Source organism: Hyla sarda, chromosome 8 (assembly GCF_029499605.1).
Source record: "Hyla sarda isolate aHylSar1 chromosome 8, aHylSar1.hap1, whole genome shotgun sequence".
NCBI lineage: Eukaryota > Metazoa > Chordata > Amphibia > Anura > Hylidae > Hyla > Hyla sarda.
Genome location: NC_079196.1, coordinates 63805348 through 63822575, shown reverse-complemented (window position 1 = coordinate 63822575; position 17228 = coordinate 63805348). Strand labels below are relative to the sequence as shown.

Here is a 17228-nt window from a genome sequence, read left to right as displayed (position 1 = left end):
TGCTGCCAGGGACACAAATCATGCAGTGCCAGACGTGTCCCCCTGCTTAAGGACTCAGACAATTACATTTTTCCGTTTTTTGTTTTTTCCTCCTTGCCTTCTAAAAATCATAGCTCTTTTTTTTTCTTCATCCACGGACTAGTATGAGGGCTTGGTTTTGCACGACCAGTTGTCCTTTGTAATGAGATCACTCATTTTACCATAAAATGTATTTTCATTACATTACATTATTATGTATTAGTGTGGGGTAATTGATAAGAAAACTGCAATTTTGCAAATTTGAGAAGGTTTCGTTTTTATGCACTTTAGGGTAAAATAGACCTGTTTTCTTTATTCTGTGGGTCAATACGATTAAAATGATACCCATGATTACATACTCTTGTATTATTATACTGCTTTAAAAAATGGCAAACTTTTTAACCAAATTAGTGCATTTAAAATCCCTCTTTTGCAAATAACTTTTATTTTTCCGTATAAGCAGCGGTATGAGGGCTAATTTTTTGTGCTGTGATCTGTAATTTTTTTGATACATTTGCATATAAAAAAATTCTAATACATTTTTTATCAATTTTATTTGGAATAAAATGTTATAAAAAAAGCAGGAATTTTGGACTTATTTTTTATTTTTACGTTTATGCCATTCAGCATACGGGATAATTTAACATTATATTTTAATATTTCAGATATTTACGCATGCGGTGATACCAAATATATTTATTAAAATTTTTTTTTACACTTTTTGGGGGTAGAATGGGGGACAATAAACAGACAATTAAACATTTTTATTGGGGGGGGGGGGAGGGGATTTTTCAAATTTTTTTTTACTTTTATTTTTACACTTTAACAGTCCCCATAGGGGACTATTTATAGCAATCATTCGATTGCTAATACTGTTCAGTGCTATGCATAGGACATAGTACCTATCAGTGTTATCGGTCATCTTCTGCTTTGGCCTGCTCAATCGCAGACCAGAGCGGAAGACCCGTGGAAGGTAGCGGAGGCAGGGGAGGGTACCTCCGTCTGCCCTTCTGGATGATCGGATCTCCGCGGCAGTGCTGTGGGCGAGCCAATCATCCATTTTAGTGACCGCAGCGCTGCAGATGAGCATCTGAGGGACCGCCAATGTCGGCCATTTCCGGCGGGTCCCTGGCTGCTATCAGCAGCCGGGACCTGCCGTGCATGACGCCAGAATCGCTCCGATGCTCGCTGTCATGTATAGAACATAAATGTACATCCTGGAGCATTAAATACCACTGCACCAGGACGTACCTTTACGGCCTATGTCGTTAAGGGTTTAAGCCAGTACATGTCCGGGTCCATCTGAAGTTTGCTAGAGAGCATTTGGATGATCCAGAAGAGTATTGGGAGAATGTCATATGGTCAGATTTAAAAGTAGAAATTTTTGGTAAAAACTCAACTCTTCATGTTTGGAGGAGAAAGAATCCTGAGTTGCACCATACCTATTGTGAAACATGGGGGTGGAAACATCATGCTTTGGGGCTGTTTTTCTGTTAAGGGACCAGGAAACTGATCCGTGTAAAGGAAAGAATAAATCATGAGATTTTGAGTGAAAACTTCCTTCCATCAGCAAGGGCATTGAAGATGAAATGTGGCTGGGTCTTTCAGCATGACACACCGCCCAGGCAAAGAAGGACTGGCTTTGTAAAAAACATTTCAAGGGCCTGGAGTGGCCTAGCCAGTCTCCAGATCTCAAGCCCATAGAAAAACTTTGGAAGTCTGTGTTGCCCAGCGAAAGCCCCAAAACATCACTGCTCCAGAGGAGATCTGCATGGAGGAATGGGCCAAAAATACCAGCAACAGTGTGTGAAAACCTTGTGGAGACTTACAGAAAATGTTTGACCTCTGTCATTGCCAACAAAGGGTATATAACAAAGTATTGAGATGAACTTTTGTTATTTACCAAATACTTATTTTCCACCGTAATTTGCAAATAAATTATTTAACCCCTTAACGACCACGGACGTAAATGTACGTCCTGGTTTGGCGGGACTTCCCGGACCAGGACGTACATTTACATCCTGTGTATCACCGCGAGCATCAGAACGGTGCTCGCGTCATACACGGCAGGTTCCGGTTGCTAGCAGCAGCCGGGGACCCGCTGGTACAAAAATATAAAAGTATCTAGCCATGGGTATCATTTTAATCATATTGACACACAGACTAAAGAACACACGTCCTTTTTACAGTAAAGTGTATAGTGTGGAAAAAAAACCTCCAAAATGTGCAAAATTGTGGTTTTCATTAAAATTCCTCCCTAAAATTTTTTTTGGGGGGTTCGGTGTACATTTTATGGTAAAATGAGAGGTTTCATTACAAAGTACAATTGGTCACGCAAAAAACAAGCCCTTATATGGGTCTGTAGATGGAGATATAAAGGAGTTATGAATTTTAGAAGGCGAGGAGGAAAAAACGAAAACGCAAAAATTAAATTGGCCTGGTCCTTAAGGTTAAAATGGGCTTGGTCCTTAAGGGGTTAAAAATCAGACAATGAGATTTTATGGATTTTTTTTTCTCATTCTGTCTCTCATAGTTGAGGTATACCTATGATGAAAATGACAGGCCTCTCATCTTTTTAAAGGTTTACTCCGCTCTCCAGCGTCCGGACCATTGAGTTCCGAATGCTGTGTGCGGACTTCCGTGTTCACGCCCACCACCACGTGACATCAAGGCCTGCCCCCTCAATGAAAGTCTATGGGAAGGGGGCGCGACAGGGAAAGTCTATGGGAAGGTGGCTGACTAAATAAATACTTTTTTTGCCCCATTGTATGTATGGATATGTGGGACCTGCATAAATCCCACCAGCTTCTTATTATTCCATACCAATGGGCTCTGCTGCTCCTGTTAAGGTTACATGTTGGCTTTCTGTTTTATCTGTGATGGGGGGGCATTATCTGTGATGCGGGGGAGACCGTTAGCTGTGATGGGGGGGGGGGGGCATTATCTGTGATGCGGGGGAGACCATTAGCTGTGATGGGGGGGGGGGGGGCATTCATAGATAAATGTTAATTTATGCCGACCTCAGAGTACAGAAACATTAACTTCTGTAATACAGACAAGATGGAGCCCAACCACAAAATTTATGTTTTAACCTTTTTGCAAGCTGGGGACACATTGTTTTGTTCTACCGTAGATATCCACTGGGTCACATGTGGAGCAAAGGTGTGCTCACACGATATGGCATCTTTATCCGGATGAGATCACCTGCATAGGAATGAGTTCTTGCCAGAATTGCCACTCTATAAGCACTTTGTTTCATTTACATATGGCAGTCTAAATAATTAGCGCAATTAATGAAATCATTATACAAATACAGATTTTGCTGGTATCACCACCACACGAAGGCATAGCTTCGCCTGCATTTAGCAGTTACAATGCGCTAGCGCATTCTGTTGGAATGACATTGCAGTCTACACGTATTTCCATGGGTTCTCCCAGCCTGGCGTCTAGGGTGTATATAGTGAATATAACTGTGATTGATGGTTCTGTTGTTCGGCACTGTGGAGCTGGCAGGCAGCCGTTGCTTGGACAGCACAAATGTGGAGTTTACTGGCAGCAGGACTAAGAACTCCTATAACTTTCTTTCTACCGCTGCTGTCATTTATTATCGGGAATAGAAAACCAGAGCTAATAGCTTGCAAAAACCGCATCACCTCCTCAGGTTGTGTGTGGTATTAGGTTAGCTCCATGGAACTGAGCTGCAATATTGCACACAACCTGTGGACGGGGGTGGCTCTGTTTTTGTATTCCTGGATAACCCCTTTGAAGCATTGCTATCATTTAAAAACTTTTCATATGTCATACATTTTGGTCAGTCAGGTTCTGGGTGTCGAAACCCACACGAGGCCTAGAACAAGCCATGACGCACTTCTCTCCTTTTCTCTCCTCACTGCAGGAGGCACATTCTATAGAAAGTCTATAGAGCCTGTCTCTCGCAGTAAGGAGGGAAGCACTTCGTCCCACACTTTCTAGTGGTCAGGTGTAGTTGTAGTTTTCTTTGATTATAAATAATATAGAACACACTCAGTTCTAGAATAGATTATGCTGTTTTGTATACTTATTATGGTGTCTGTCTATGTGGGCTGTTGGCTCTGTGTTCACATGGCATGTACACTGTGTACTATATCTTATCGTACTACTCAAAATAGTGCAGAGCATGGTAATACCATGTAAGTGTTTTCTTAATCTCGTTAAGCCTGATGGAGAACCCCCTTTAACACTGCCCATGTCTAATCAGTGCGTCCTGACAACTAGGACACCCCCATAATCATGCATCACCCGACTCCTAGCTATGAGGTAGCTTCTCATTCACAGGCAGTATCCATTATTATGGATGAAAGATACAAAAAATGTAATGTAATTAAATGGACCATTTATGTGTCCCTTTATAGCTGAGCTTGGCAAAGTTTGAAAGACCCATAAAAATGATGAGTGTTGGCTTTGCACTCTTTTCTTTTATAGGCCAGTTTTCCCTGCTTTCTTGCAATTGGTGGCGTCCTAACTCACTGATCAGCTTGTTATCAGAAGACCCCAATAGGGTTAAAATTACAAACCTCTCTAAGGCTGGGTTCACATCACGTTTTTCCCCATACGGGAGCGCATACGGCAGGGGAGAGCTAAAAACTTGCGCTCCCGTATCCTGCTGTTTGCGGTCCCGTATGTAATTAATTGCAATGAGCCGACCAGAGTGAACTGGTCGGCTCATTTTTCCCCATATGCGGTTTTCTACCGTAAACCGTAGTTCACTCCGGTCGGCTCATTGTAATTAATTATATACGTGACCGCAAACAGCAGGATACGGGAGCGCAAGTTTTTAGCTCTCCCCTGCGGTATGCGCTCCCGTATGGGGAAAAATATGATGTGAACCCAGCCTACTCCCATACTGAGCCCCTGTTTTCAGCACACCAGTCTTACTTTAGTAGCGAACATCTTGGGACCTCTGCAGCCAGTCAGCAGCCTCAATCAGCATCTCCAGTCTTCACCACTTAGTAATTGGAGTCATGATTCCAGAAGTACAGAAGGTGACCGCCGAGGTCTCTAATTAGCTGCAGTGGTAACAATACAGCCAGTCCTGAATTAACTCTGGGATGCTTAACAGGGGTTTATTTTGGGTCACCAAGGACCCTTAATCATGGCATCATTAAGGGTTCTCGGTTCCCCGAAATGCATTGCCGTTATGTGCGTGCTGTACAGGTTGTTCATTGGATGATATAATAAAGATTCAATTTTACCGCACCTTGACCTGAGATATAGTGATTGGTCTGAAGACGTTGCCGACTAGTCCCGGGCTCAGCTGTGGACCAGTAGAGGGGTAAAGGCTGTCACCACACCTCTTAAGTGCTGGAGTGAGACAAACCCCTGGAGCCAGTCAGCCAAAGCATTTAGAAATTGTAATTTTGGGTTATTATTTGTAGCTTATAAAAGCTTCTTTTATGTGTTTCAGAGACCTGTGATCCATAACCAAGAAACATGGACGCCACTGTGATCTTACCGATATTAAAGAAGAAATTGGCCTTCCTCTCAGGTATGCTCATCTCCGACTGCATGAACGGCACCAGAATATCAGCTACCCACAGAAATAAAAAAAAGGATTTTCAGAAGCACTTGGATTTGTTGCCGTGTTTTACAACATCTGTTAGTGGTTTTGGCAGAGGCATATCGAAACGTGATAATGCAGATTGTTCCAGGGCAGGTGTTACATATACAAAACAGCCATGTTTTACACCCCTCTACATCTCTGTTAGGAGATAGTTTCCAGACTCCTGTCTAGCAGAGTTTTCATCTTGAATGGGGTTGTGCTGCGAAACGTAACTTTTCCCATATTCTCATGATAGAGGATCGCGATAAGTGTCTGATCGTGACGTGTCCCAAAGATACCCTAGTACAGCACTCTGGTCTCTTCAGCACGCCTATTAAAATTGGATGGAGCGCGTGCCCCCCCAGCATGCGCTCTGCTCAGAGAGCCGAGGCCCACCCCCTCAACCTGCGATCATATATTTATCCCCTATCCTTTGGATAAGTTACTTTTCGCTGCACAACCCCTTTAAAGAGGTACTCCACTGGAAAACATTTTTTTTAATCAACTGGTGCCAGAAAGTCACAGATTTGTGAATTACTTCTATTTAAAAATCTTAATCCTTCCAGTACTTATCAGCTGCTAAATGCTCCACAGGAAGTTCTTTTGTTTTTGAATTTCCTTTCTGTCTGACCATAGTTCTCTCTGCTGACACCTCTGTCCATGTCAAGAACTGTCCAGAGTAAGAGCAAATCCCCATAGCAAACCTCTCCTGCTCTGAACAGTTCCAGACATTGACATGGAGGTGTCAACAGAGAGCACTGTAGTCAGACAGAAAATAAATTCAAAAAGAAAAGAACTTCCTGTGGAGCACACAGCAGCCGATAAGTACTGGAAGATTAAGATTTTTAAATAGAAGTAAAAAAATGTTGAATTTGATTTAAAAAAATAAAAATTAAAAATTTTCCAGCGGAGTACCCCTTTGAGGCGTTACGGACAAGATCAGTTAATTTCACCTGCATTTTAGATGGTTGGACCCCTTGTTGCTGTGAGTCCACCGCCATAGTGCCATGTAGTGTAACACAACATTTCTTACCATAACAACAGCTGAAAAACAAAATAAAATTGCATGTGATGCCTATTTTTTCCTTATTTTTCTAAAACTCTATTGGTGAAAAACAGTACTAGCTACTTTCAGTAGTTGCCACTAGAGATGAGCGAACTTACAGTAAATTCGATTCGTCACGAACTTCTCAGCTCGGCAGTTGATGATTTTCCTGCATAATTTAGTTCAGCTCTCCGGTGCTCCCTTGGGCTAGAAAAGGTGGATACAGTCCTAGTAGACTCTTTCCTAGGACTGTATCCACCTTTTCCCGCCCACCGGAGCACCTGAAGGCTGAACTAATTTACGCAGGAAAAGTCATCAACTGCCGAGCCGAGAAGTTCGTGACAAATCAAATTTACTGTAAGTTCGCTCATCTCTAGTTGCCACGTTATTGGAGTTTTTTGTATTGTTATGTTGTGGTCGCTGAGCATGTTCACATACAATGTCTTGTAGCCACAGAGAAACACATTATTTGCCATTTTGCATTTCGATCTAGCATGAACACATTTTCGAGAAATTACAAGATCCTCATGTAGTGCTGACTTCATAAGTCGACCCTGTGTGTCATTAACCCATTTGATTCATTAGAAGGCACGCTTCTACTATGAACATAGCCTTAGGGTAAATAACGTCTGCAAAGGCTGTCTGAATGCTGACATATATACACATATATATATATATATATATATATATATATATATATATATATATATATAATAGTATTATAATATGGGAGTTTGTAATATCTTGTCAGCCTTGAAGGTCCTCATACACTTTTGACCCGTAATTCCCAACCAGGGTGCCTACAGCTATTGCAAAACTACAACTCCCAGCATGCGCGGACAGCCAAATTCTGTCCGGACATGCTGGGAGTTGTAGTTTTGCAATAGCTGTAGGCACCCTGGTTAGGAAAAGGTAAACATTGATCAAACCCACCAGCTTCAATAGGACCAGCCGACTGTTTAAAGCAGCGTTTCCCAACCTTTTTCAGCTCTGGGAACCCCTTGAAAAAATATATTTTTTTTTTGCTGGGAACCCCTACCGAAGTTGACGAGCAAAGAAAAAAATAAAAAATAAATAAGAGGGGGGGGGGGGGCACACACAATATCAATTTGTCTGTGGGTATGTGGAGTGGGTATGTAGATTACAGTGCTTCATTATACAGCAACTCACAAGTTAAGTCTTCTAAAATCTGTGTACATGGGTGGACAGGAGTGACCAGGTGGTAACGGGTGGGGCAGGGGTGACAAAGGGACAGAGGGGTGAATAGTGGGGGGTTGGACATAGGGTGTGGTAGACTGGGGGGTGGTCAGAGGGGGGGGTGGACATGGATAACAGGAAAGTGGACAAGGGTGACAAAGTGGGGTGGACAGGGGTGACAGAGGGGAGAGGGTGCACTACATTAATTTAGCTGAGTTATTTTTAAACGTCCTTCTGCAGGGGGCCGGGAAGAATCCGGTGCACCATCCCCATTGCATGTATCCCCTTCCTGGTCTGCGTGCCTTTGACTCACTCACGGCGCTGCAGGGGGACGCTGTGTGCGAAGTTCGCACGTACGCGCAATGCCCCTGCACCGCTGTGATTCACAGGCGCGCAGGTTGGGAGATTTAAAAAAGAAAATTTGCCTGCTGGAGCCCGCAGAATCCCTGGCAATTCTCGACGAAACCCCTAGGTTCCGCGGAACCCCGGTTGGGAATCAATGATCTAAATTGTATGGTGGCCTCCTGACTTTTCCTTGACAGATGGTGTCGGGAGAGATCGGTTGGGCATGTTGGATTTCAACACCTGCTCTAAGGTTCCCCAAACCTGTTTGTTCTCTATTATTTGAATTTGGACTAAATCAAAAAGCATTATTTCACTGCACATCCTACTGCTGGACATGTTCTTCCTTTCTACGTAACTTGAATACAGCAGCAGCTTAGACTTACACATGATGTATGACCGTGCCATATGTTCATTTGTATAGGGATACTGGGAAAGATGGCCAGCTATTATAGTGCATGGCCACTGTGTTTACAGTATATGCTTGGAAATGGCTTTAACAAGACTGCGTTTGATCTATTGTTATCAGTAGACATAGTGCGGTATGCCGATGTATCATCTGAATGTAGGCTACATATCTGATGTGAATGCAGCCTTAGGGCTCATGCATACAGTTATCATACATGTTGTACTATACTTATGGCAACCATATGTGAGGTTTGTATATAGGTTGTGCTGACCTTACATTTATATTCCATTACCATTTATTATGACTTTTTTATTTTGTCACCTTTTTATAGGCCTCCTTTCTGCTAGTACCACTTAGGTCTTGGTTTTCATCGTGGACCAGTTATTACATAGAGTCCAAAAAAGTCTGATAGAAAACAGGGTTCTCTTAGGGAAGTGACAGCTTGTTTAGAAAGGAGTCTTGTACTGCAGAGAGCGTCCACCGTGCCAAGTACAAAGCTGTAAATCTCAGCTTTTCTTTCAGGACTAGGAAGAGGTTAGGTCGTGGTTGTGGTAGCTGAGCTCCGCGTCTGTATTGAACGTTTGTATTTGTTTTTAGTTTTAACTGAATAATTTGGTGGTGACTGTAAATGCCCTGCCGAGGAAATAGACTGGGCCCTCCGGAGAAAGAGACCTTCTTTGTTGCTGATCTTCACTCCAGCTAGTATGGGAGCCTCATGAACACTTCTCACTCACTGTTTAGATGGCATTCAAGGATTGGACCTGTTAAAATCCACGTGCCCAATATGTCTCTGCCCTGATAGGAAATGTGAAATGGCCAAAGGAACTCCCAAATATGATATATGAAAACCTTGATTTTAAGTTTGTACTTCTTTTAAAGGGGTTATCCAGTGGGAGCTTATTTATTTTTAAATTTTTTGGGCCATTGCATGTTATATATTAAACAATAAATAAATAAAAATTAAATCTATACTTACCTCCAGCAGTGCCTCCAGCGTCACATCCCAGTCCCCAACTGCGATCCTCTTCCTGTCAGAAATCATGGCGCTTGGGCTTTGAGTGCCACACAGACCCTCTGTGACTGGCCTCAGCGATGTCCTTCCTTGACCAGTGATTGGCAGAGCAGCAGTATGTCTCTCCAGGCCCAAGCATCATGATTTCTGAAGAGAATTATAACCGGGGACCGGATCGGGACAATTGAGGCACAGTGGGAACACTGGAGGTAAGTAAAGTTATTTTTATTTTTTGTATATAATGTGCAATGGGGAAGTTGAAAACCACTCCTCCCCTCCTGCTTGAGATTCTTGAGTATTGATAAGGCGCCCTAATATACACACACACACATTATATACCGTAATATATATATATATATATATATATATATAATTTTCATCTTCCCTTTAAAGTGATAACCTATGCATAGTGAAAATTAAATAGGCTACGGCAAATGGATCCAGACTAACATGTATTACATGAAATTCTCCACTGCCTGTATACAGTCCATGTCGTGTCAGATCAGTTAATGTTTCACAGATAAAACTATTGGGTCTGGAGTCTAAGCGGGTGTTTGGTTCCCTCCCTCTCTCTTATGACGCATTGGATTGACAGGTCAATAAAGTAAATTATGGGGCAGAACCTTCATATTAAGCCACTTTGCCTACGTATGTGGTTTCTATTCCTGCACAAATTGCACATCCTGATATAGCAGACAGACAAATTAGTAGGGTAACAACCTATATTATATAGGAAAAGATGTCACTCCGCTATTTCTACAGAAGAGGCAAGGAAGAAAAGCTGTTCCTCTACTCCGTACACTGCAATCCAGTCTTGTGTGTTTGTTTCAGTAAGGACTGAGGGTAAGCGACAACCTGAAGCTGCTTATCAGAAAGGCAACAAGGATTGGGCATGTCCTGACATGTATAACATTCATGTTGGGGTGAAACAATGTTGAGTTTATCACCTTTAGGATGAAATTTGATTAAACCTTTCGAATGAATACAAAGAAAGGAACAGCGCTCCAGAAGATCAGCTAAAGCCTTCACTTCTCCCAGTGTTTAAGCAACATTTCAAATTTGTTCAGTAAAGGTTTAAACGACATCTGCAGGATAGGGAATACGTTTTTGATCGGGGGGGGGTTGACCTCTGGGACACCCCGCGATCTCCCAAACGGGCCCCGGCATTGCCGCTCTGTGAGAGCTGCTAATGCGCGTAGCTTCAACCTTAGTGAGGTCGACTGTATGCCCCCTCCCCATACAGCTCTATGGAAGAGGCGGGGAGGCTCAAACACTGCTTTCCCGCCTCTCCCATAGAACTGCATGGAGGAGGCGTTTCTGCCGAGCCGTAGCCTCGTGCAGGAGATCGCAAGGGGTCCCAACGTTTGGACCCCCCCCACAATTAAACACTTATTTTTGCTAATTGTTTTTGCTACAGATGTCCTTTAAGAAACTTGATAGAGTTTAGGGTATCGATTTAGCCTCCATGTTCCTCAGATCTCACTCCGATCAAACATATCCTGGATAAGCAAGTCTGGTCCATGGAGGCCGCACCTCACAACTTAAAGGATCTGCTGCAAACGTCTTGGTCTCAGATACCACAGGATGACTTCTGATTTCGTGTGGAGTCTGTGCCTCAATGGACCAGAGCTGTTTTGGCAGGAAAGAGGCAGCCTACAATATTGGGCAGGTGGCTTTAAAGGCCAGCTTTCATCTTCCATGTTGTCTGAACTATTGGTCATCAGGGCAGTCCCTGGTGGCTTCTCCTTGCTCCAAGAGCTCTGATTTATAGAGTTGTCGCTGTTGGGTATGGCGAGATATCTATCAATCACTGCTGGTGAGGTATGGAGAATCCACCCCAGTGACACATGGTTCAGGCAACATGAATGTGATGACCGGTTCCCTTTAATTTTATGGCTGCTTGGAGTACCTATTCCGGGAACAGCTCGATTTACACCTTGTCTGATGCACCCTAGACATAACGTAGATAACTTGGGTTGTACTAAAGGATATGCACCTGTATGAATTTTATGTGGAATTGGAGTTTCTACTGTGTTTCCTTCTGCTTTTTTCTTAAGATAAGCACCAGAGAATAATTGTTTATGTGGTTACTTTAGAGTAGTCAGATACTGGAGAATTTAAAGGGGTACATCACTGCCCCAGCATTCAGAACATGTAGTTACGAAAGCTGGGTGCGGGCTGTAGGGTCGTGACATCACGGCCATGCCCCCTTGTGATGTCACTCCAGGCCCCCTCAATGCAAGTCTCGCCCCCTCCCATAGACTTCAATTGAGGGGGCGTGGCCTTGATGTCACGGCCCCGCACCCAGCTTTTGGAAATAAATGTTCCGAACACTGGGGCAGTGAAGTACCCCTTTAAGAGCGATCAGGTTCACAAGATGTGGTGCAACTGAGCCATTGCTTGTAGAGTTGTGTGATCACCCCCAGCCCGTACCACCAACACCCAAAAAAAAAATCATGTGTCCAGTAGATAAAAAAGGTGCAACAAACCCAGAAACAATGTACAATGGAAGCACACCAAAACACTTGGACAGAGGTGTCAGCAGAGAGCACTGTGGTCAGACTGAAAGGAAATTCAAAAAGAAAAGAACTTCCTGTGGATTATACAGCAGCTCATAAGTACTGGAAGGATTTGGATTTTTTAATTGAAGTAATTTACGAATCGGTTTAACTTTCTGGCACCAGTTGATTTCAAAGAAAATGTTTTCTAGTGGAGTACCCCTTTAAAATCCATGTAAAGAGTAGCTGCTTAAAACTCAGGTTTATTATTGTGCACTGTTATATCATTGCCTTATCTTTTCTCCTTCTTAGTCTTAAGGTCCCTGCTCAAATGTCTCAATGACCTAAAATAGCTAAAAAATCAGCTGGATCGGAGCAAACTTTATTTTATGACTGATGACGCTGAACAAGGATTGACGCCAACAATCTGGACTGCTATTCACTTACTATGAATTGTGTGCAGGAGATGGGGCTACATGGAAACCCTGTATAAGGCATCTGGTTGGGGATTTACAGTGACATATTGGAGTAGTAAAATTCATTCTAAGAGTCAGGCAGGTGCTGCATTATCAAACTTTCCATATCTCCGGATAGGCTTGAGCAAATAAGGAAAAATAAAACTGCATTAAAAGGTAGCGATCCCCGACGCATGCATACAGGCCAGTGAAAGTTGGCATTCAGTCCAGAATAGAATAACTTGCCATGAAATATTGTGTCCTTCTCCTGAACTTTTGGGTGTTGGTTCACTTGGCCCCTGAACGTATTGTACATCTCCAAATGGGACAGTGAGTCTTTTAGCCAGGCCTATACTTTACTATAATATTCAGATGATGGAAAAAGTGATATAATAATACTCCGTACTCCGGTGGAAAACTTTTCTTTTTTTTAATCAACTGGCGCCAGAAAGTTAAACAGATTTGTAAATGACTTCTATTTAAAAAATCTTAATCCTTCCAGTACTTATTAGCTGCTGAATACTACAGAGGAAATTATTTTCTTTTTGGAACACAGAGCTCTCTGCTGACACCTCTGTCCATTTTAAGAACTGTCCAGAGTAGGAGAAAATCCCCATAGAAAACATATGCTGCTCTGGACAGTTCCTAAAATGGACAGAGATGTCAGCAGAAAGCACTGTGGACATGTCAGCAGAGAGCTCTGTGTTCCAAAAAGAAAATAAATTCCTCTGTAGTATTCAGCAGCTAATAAGTACTGGAAGGATTAAGATTTTTTAATAGAAGTAATTTTCAAATCTGTTTAACTTTCTGGCACCAGTTGATAAAAAAAAAATATATATAAAATAAAAAAAAATAAAATAAAAAAAAATAAAATAAAATAAGTTTTCCACTGGTGAACCCCTTTTAAAAAACTGATTTCAGAATAGAGCAGAAATGTTAACCTATTCCATTCCGTTCTGTGTAAGGCTGCATTCACACCATGTTTTTGCAATACAGTTCCCGTATCAGGTTTTTGATGAAAAACGGATTCCTCAAAACCGGACTAAGGCTGCGTTCACACCGTATAGAAAACCGTATGCATTGACTCTCCATTGAAAACCGTATATCAAAAGTTGCATCAGGTTGTGTCCGTTTTGCATCCTGTACGGTTTTGTCAGCTTTTTCCCCGTACCCAAAACCGTAGCCTACCACGTTTTTGGTCCGGGTGAAAAACTGTTTTGAAACATATACATTTTTTTTTAACATGGGAGTCAATGGGAACCGTACAGAACCGTATGTGCGTACGGTTCCATCCAATTTTCTCTACACGGTTTTTGATTTTGCACACTTTCTTTCTTGTAATTTCAATCAATTAAGTGAAACCTTGTTCATAATGGAATGAAGAGTTAAAAACATATTTTGTTCATAAAAACGGACGCACCGGACATCATTTTTTCAAACCATATACGGATTAAAATTTGTACACACGTTTTGATACAGTTTAGTCGGGTTTTGAGCAGTGTTTTTTTTTTTAAATCAAAAACCTGATATGGGAACTGTATTGCAAAAACGTGGTGTGAACCCAGCCTAAACTGTATAAAAACGTGTGTACAAATTTTGATGCGTATACGGTTAAAAACCATATACGGTTTAAAAAATATCTGTTTTTTACTTTTCACTCCATTATGAATAAAGTTTCACTTGTTTGATTGAAATCCCAAGGGAAAAAAAAAAACAGTGCAAAGTCAAAAACCGTATGGTGCAAACCGAATGGAATCGTACGCACATACGATCCTGTACGGTTCCCATTCACTCCCATGTTAAAAAATAAAAAAAAGGATAAGGTTTAATACAGTTTTTCACCCGGACCAAAAACCGTGTTTTGGGTACAGGAAAAAAAATAGACAAAAAGTACAATACGCAAAACAGAGACAACCGAATGCATCGTTTGGTATGCGGTTTTCAATGGAGAGTCAATGCATACGGTTTTCAATAAGGTTCTGTACGGTTTTCACATTGAAACCGTATACGGGAACTGTATTGCAAAAACGTGGTGTGAGTGCATACCAAGGGCTGTCCGGGTATGCTTGGAGTTGTAGTTTTGCAACAGCTGGAGGCACCCTGGTTGTGAAACACTGTTGTAGACACAGGTATCTGGAAAGAGTGATGCGTTTCAGACACTTTGGCCAGCCTTAGTCATACACAACTTCGTCATACACAACTTTGGTTGAGTAACATTATCTCGTCTTAAAGGGGTACTCCGGTGGAAAACACTTTTTTTTTTTTTTTTTTTTTTTTTTTTAAATGAACTGGTGCCAGAAAGTTAAACAGATTTGTAAATTACTTCTATTTAAAAAAAAATCTGAATGCTTCCAGTACTTATTAGCAGCTGTATACTACAGAGGAAATTCTTTTCTTTTGGGATTTCTTTTCTGTCACGACCACAGTGCTTTCTGCTGACCTCTCTGTCCATGTCCAAACTGTCCAAAGCAGGAGAAAATCCCCATAGCAAACATATGCTGCTCTGGACAGTTCCTGACACAGACAGAGGTGTCAGCAGAGAGAACTGTGGACAGACAGAAAAGAAATCCAAAAAGAAAAGAACTTCCTCTGTAGTATACAACTGCTAATATGTACTGGAAGGATTAAGATTTTTTTAATAGAACTATTTTACAAATCTGTTTAACTTTCTGGCACCAGTTCATTTAAAAAATAAATAAAATGTTTTCCACCAGAGTACCCCTTTAACAGTGACTGATAGATAAGGTGGTAAGTATACAGTCTGTTCTCAGGCCCCGTTCACACAGCAATAATTCCATAGTGGAACTTCCCATGAGGAATTTGATTCTGCTGGAAGATTGGGCATATTCATGCTGGAGAAGTCCCACGACTGCCTTGTAGTGAATGGTAGGGTACTGACATTAAAGGAGAACTCCAGTGAATATTAACTTATCCCCTATGCACAGGGACCCCGGCTATCTCACTGACGAGCGCGTGTTGTCTACCGGTAGACGACACGCGCTCCATTCATTCATATGCTGTGCTCGGGTCTTTTCAGAGCTCCTATGAATGGAGCGCGTGTCACCTGCAGCACACACTCCTCACGGATTTTAGATGGATATCTTCTTTAAAGGGGTACTCCACTGCTCAGTGTTTGGAGCAAACTGTTCTGAACGCTGGAGCAGGCATCAGTAGCTCGTGTTGTCATAGCCCCGCCCCTCATGTCATGCCCCCTATGACGGCTTTCATGCCTCCTCCCATAGACTTGCATTGAGGGGGTGGACGTGACGTCACGAGCACCGGGTGCCGGCTCCAGCGTTCGGAACAGTTTGTTCCAAACACTGAGCAGCGGAGTACCCCTTTTAAGAGCACTGATTAAGTGCATATAATATTTGTGTCTAGCACCTATATTTCACTCGCAAATACCATCTATCTGTTGCTCACTTAATTTGTCATTCTGTGCTTTGTGCTTCTGTGCGTGTCCTTATTCTGCATGACTCCTCTTCCTCCCTGAGTCTGCTGTGCAGGGTCTCTTCAGGCAATCACTGCAGGCTACTCTGTAACCACATCCCATCTCTGTTTTCTTGCTGCAGTCTGATAGACAGGACAGGAGTGAGCACAGAGGAGTACTAATCACGCCCTTTCTTACTGGACTGTGTTTCAGCTTGGACAAAGATGATGTTTTCAACAAATCAGAATAAATACATTCTTATGAAGTATATTACAACGGTTAATGTTTTGCCAAGATAGACAACATATAAAAAGTCAACTTAAACTGTCGAAATCAGTGTTTCCTAACCGGGGTGCCTCCAGCTGTTGCAAAACCACAACTCCCAGCACTTCCAGTTGTAGTTTTGCAACAGCTGGAGGCACCCTGGTTGGCAAACACTGCTGTAGGTATATAAGCTGGTATTTTGCACTGGTGTCTTCACTGAGATGCAGCTTACTGTAGGCTTTTGTGCTGTGTCTCAGGTGGTTCAGCTAATGAATTCCTGAGCCTTGTACAGCAGATAGCAGACTGTTGATGAAGTGGCAGCATTTTTTTTTTTTTTTTTTACTAGACGCAGCATAATTAACAATCCAGCCAAGTACTGCTACAAAAGCAAGCGACAGATTGTCTCTGCTAAATGACTTCATGTAGACGTGATTCCAACTAACACTGACAAATGTGTTTAAGTATCGCCTATATCACTTTGCAAAACATCTCTCTTCTTACTCTTTGTAGATATATGTGTATAGCGCTGAGAACATCTTGTAAAATCTGATAATGAGAGGGATTGGCCACCATTGTTTTAGATATCTGGAATTCATCACATTTGTGTAAAGACTAATCTTCACAAACTTATTTTGCTACTTACTGTTTGTTGCCCCTATATACGAACCCCCCCACCTGTGTCATCCCTCTCCCACACGAACCTCCCCTGTTTGTTTGTCTGAAGATTATCTGTGTATAGTGAGTGCTCCATCTATTTACTTCAGTCTGCAAGTTTCTTGCCCCCCACTGACAGCTGTAAATATAGTCCTATGAAAGTTCCCTAAGTCAGACTTCTTCCCCCTCTGGTAGCTGTAAAATGGTATACCATAGTAAGTTGCTATTTAGTCTGTGTTGCCCTCTGAAAGCTGTAAATAAAGTTTCCAGTAGGTTCTCATTTGGTCTCCTTCCACCTCTGATAGCTGTAAATATAGTGTTTTCAG

At 42.2% G+C, this 17228-nt stretch overlaps 1 protein-coding gene across 1 annotated transcript in view; it reads left to right on the top strand.

Annotated features, from left to right (window-relative positions):
* Nucleotides 1–17228, top strand: part of SESTD1 (SEC14 and spectrin domain containing 1) — a 194174-nt gene that overhangs the window by 35202 nt on the left and 141744 nt on the right. The window contains exon 2 of the mRNA XM_056534338.1: nt 5462–5542. Coding sequence (XP_056390313.1) covers nt 5488–5542 — 55 coding nt within the window. The 5' untranslated portion in view covers nt 5462–5487. The remainder of the gene's footprint in view (nt 1–5461; nt 5543–17228) is intronic.